Source organism: Vollenhovia emeryi, unplaced genomic scaffold (genome assembly GCF_000949405.1).
Source record: "Vollenhovia emeryi isolate VEMERY1.0 unplaced genomic scaffold, V.emery_V1.0 DF944250.1, whole genome shotgun sequence".
Lineage (NCBI taxonomy): Eukaryota > Metazoa > Arthropoda > Insecta > Hymenoptera > Formicidae > Vollenhovia > Vollenhovia emeryi.
This window is the reverse complement of record NW_011962116.1, coordinates 1-2,632: the sequence shown is the minus strand read 5'-3', so window position 1 is coordinate 2,632 and position 2,632 is coordinate 1. Positions and strand designations below refer to the sequence as shown.

Below are 2,632 nucleotides of genomic sequence, written 5' to 3'. Positions count from 1 at the left end.
TATGCATATATGTGTTTCATTAACTTAGAGTCTTAAATTATTTTAAGCGTTATTATTTATCACATTGCTTTACAAAAGAATTTTAAAAGGCACGGAAATTCGAATCATAATTTTGAGACTATGAGATTGATACAAAATCATTCTGTCAAACTTCATTGACATATACATGTTTAGAAATCGTTCATGAAAATATGTAAATATTAAAATTTGATTAAGATTAATGACACATTCATTCAAATTGACAGGGTTAACGCCTTTTTCTGCATTATTTACATAAATTAAATGTGTAATAAGAGCACATGCAGGCGGGAGTACGGTGGAGACCGTGAATGGGACAAAGATAGATATCCCCCCCGGCCTCCAGCGTCCCTCGCCCCCCAAAGAACTTACATCGCAACGCCTCTAGTGGCCTTTACAAGAACTACAAAATTTCATCACTAAGCGACCTACCCCCACCATCGAAAATTAGAGGCAGTCGGGAGACCTGTATACAAGACCGTGGTCTAATCTGTTGTTTATTATTCAGTCACTGATGCCAAATTACCATGGCAAGTTACACGATTGAGCAGCGCGTCGAAATGATAAAACTTTATTATCAAAATGAGTGTTCGCTAGTGCAAACGTTGCGCGCGTTGCGCCAATTTTACTGCAGATACGGTGGCCCTTCAAAGTTGACTCTCCAACGTTTGGTGGCCAAATTCGAGACGACCGGTTCGGTAAACAATCAGCCAACACCCGTACGTCAAAGGAACGCCAGATCGGCCAACATTCCCGCGGTCCGTGAAAGTGTGCAGAAGAACTCGAGGCAGTCAATTCCTCGCCGTGCACAAGAACTCGGCCTTTCGAAGACTTCAACTTGGCGAATTTTGCGTCGGGACGTGGGCCTACACCCGTACAAGATCCAACTGACCCAGGAGCTCAAAGTTAATGATCATAAAGAACGCCGTTTGTTCGCTGACTGGGCTTCGGAGCGTTTGGAAGAGGACCCCAATTTTGGCCGAAAAATCATCTTTAGCGACGAGGCGCATTTTTGGATGAATGGCTATGTTAACAAGCACAATTGCCGTATATGGGACGACGCCAACCTACACGAGGTTCACCAGGTGGTAATGCATCCACAAAAAGTTACTGTTTGGTGCGGATTTTGGGCCGGCGGCGTCATTGGTCCGTACTTTTTTGAAAACGATGTTGGTGAGGCCATCACCGTGAACGGCGAGCGCTACAGAACGATGATAACCGCTTTCTTTTGGCCAAAATTGAACGATATGGAGGTAGACATGTGGTTCCAGCAGGACGGCGCTACATGCCACACAGCGGACGCCACGATGGACATTCTGCATGAAGGATTTGAGGGTATGGTTATCTCTCGCAGAGGTGACGTGAATTGGCCACCAAGATCATGCGAGTTGACCCCGCTAAACTATTTCTTGTGGGGTTTCCTGAAGTCGCAGGTTTATGCCAATAAGCTGCAATTGACCGATGCCCTTAAAGTCAACACAACCAATGCCATCGCTCAAATTCAGCTGGATCTATGCGGCAGAGTCATTAAAAATTGGAGCCCTCGGATCCGTGCCACCGTGAGAAGCCGCGGCGGACATTTGAACGATGTCACATTCCATGCATAAGGCATACATGGGCCTTTCAAATAAAAAAAGAATTTCGTTAATACCTCACACACAGCTTGTTTTATTCCATTTCAACATCGACCCGCCCTTATTGAAAAACCCTGATGTCGATTCTTGTAAACGATCAGACAAATTGTTTAGAAAGCAGCAACAAAAAGAATATCACATTGGCTTTTCACCGTTATTACGAATACAACCATCAATCGATATGATTTATACTTTCCCTTTGGATTATATGCATTTGTGCTGTTTGGGAATCACTAAAAAGTTTTAAATTATGGGCTTACTATTTAACAAGAGTGCTGTAAAATTAACGTCGAATCTTCAACGAAAATTGTTGGAACGTATAACGTATTTAAAATCATATGTGCATGCAGAATTCCAGCGGAAACCTCGGGTTCTTTTTCCAAATATGAAAGCGTCAGAACTTCGATTTTTAGCTTTATACGCAGGTCCTATTATCTTCAAACAAATTTTAAGTTTTGAAATGTATAATCTTTTTTTACTTTTTCATGTGGCTTTTCGAATCTTATGCACAAAAAATTTTGCACGAAAATACAATAAAAGTGCTCAATCTTGTTTGAAAACATTTTTTCTACAGTTACCAAAATTTTATGGTGAAAGATCTCAGGTTTTAAATGCACACTATCTTTTACATATAGCTGGTGACGTTAAAATAAAAACCAAGTATAAGCTCCAACGACCGAATATATTTTGTTACTCTATCTTTTTTGCATCTCTACAAAAATATCCTCACTACAAAACTATCTTCTCTACAAAAGTAATGATATCATCAAATAGCGCCAATTATACTAAATAGTTTTAAACGTGGTGAGGCGATGATTGGAGTGGGGGCATGCCCGCCGGCTGGGCGCCCGCGGACGCCCGTTGCCCGTTGGAGTGGGAGCATGCCCGCCGGCTGGGCGCCCGCGGACGCCCGTTGCCCGTTGGAGTGGGGGCATGCCCGCCGACTGGGCGCCCGCGGACGCCCGTTGCCCGTTGGAGTG

General features: G+C 43.2%; 1 protein-coding gene across 1 annotated transcript; it reads left to right on the top strand.

Moving 5' to 3' along the window:
* Positions 1 to 6: 6 nt before the first annotated feature.
* Positions 7 to 2,358, top strand: LOC105563718. Its single transcript, XM_012015572.1, has one exon. It carries the CDS (start codon positions 546 to 548, stop codon positions 1,623 to 1,625), a length of 1,080 nt encoding a protein of 359 aa, XP_011870962.1. The 5' UTR covers positions 7 to 545; the 3' UTR covers positions 1,626 to 2,358.
* Positions 2,359 to 2,632: the final 274 nt, after the last annotated feature.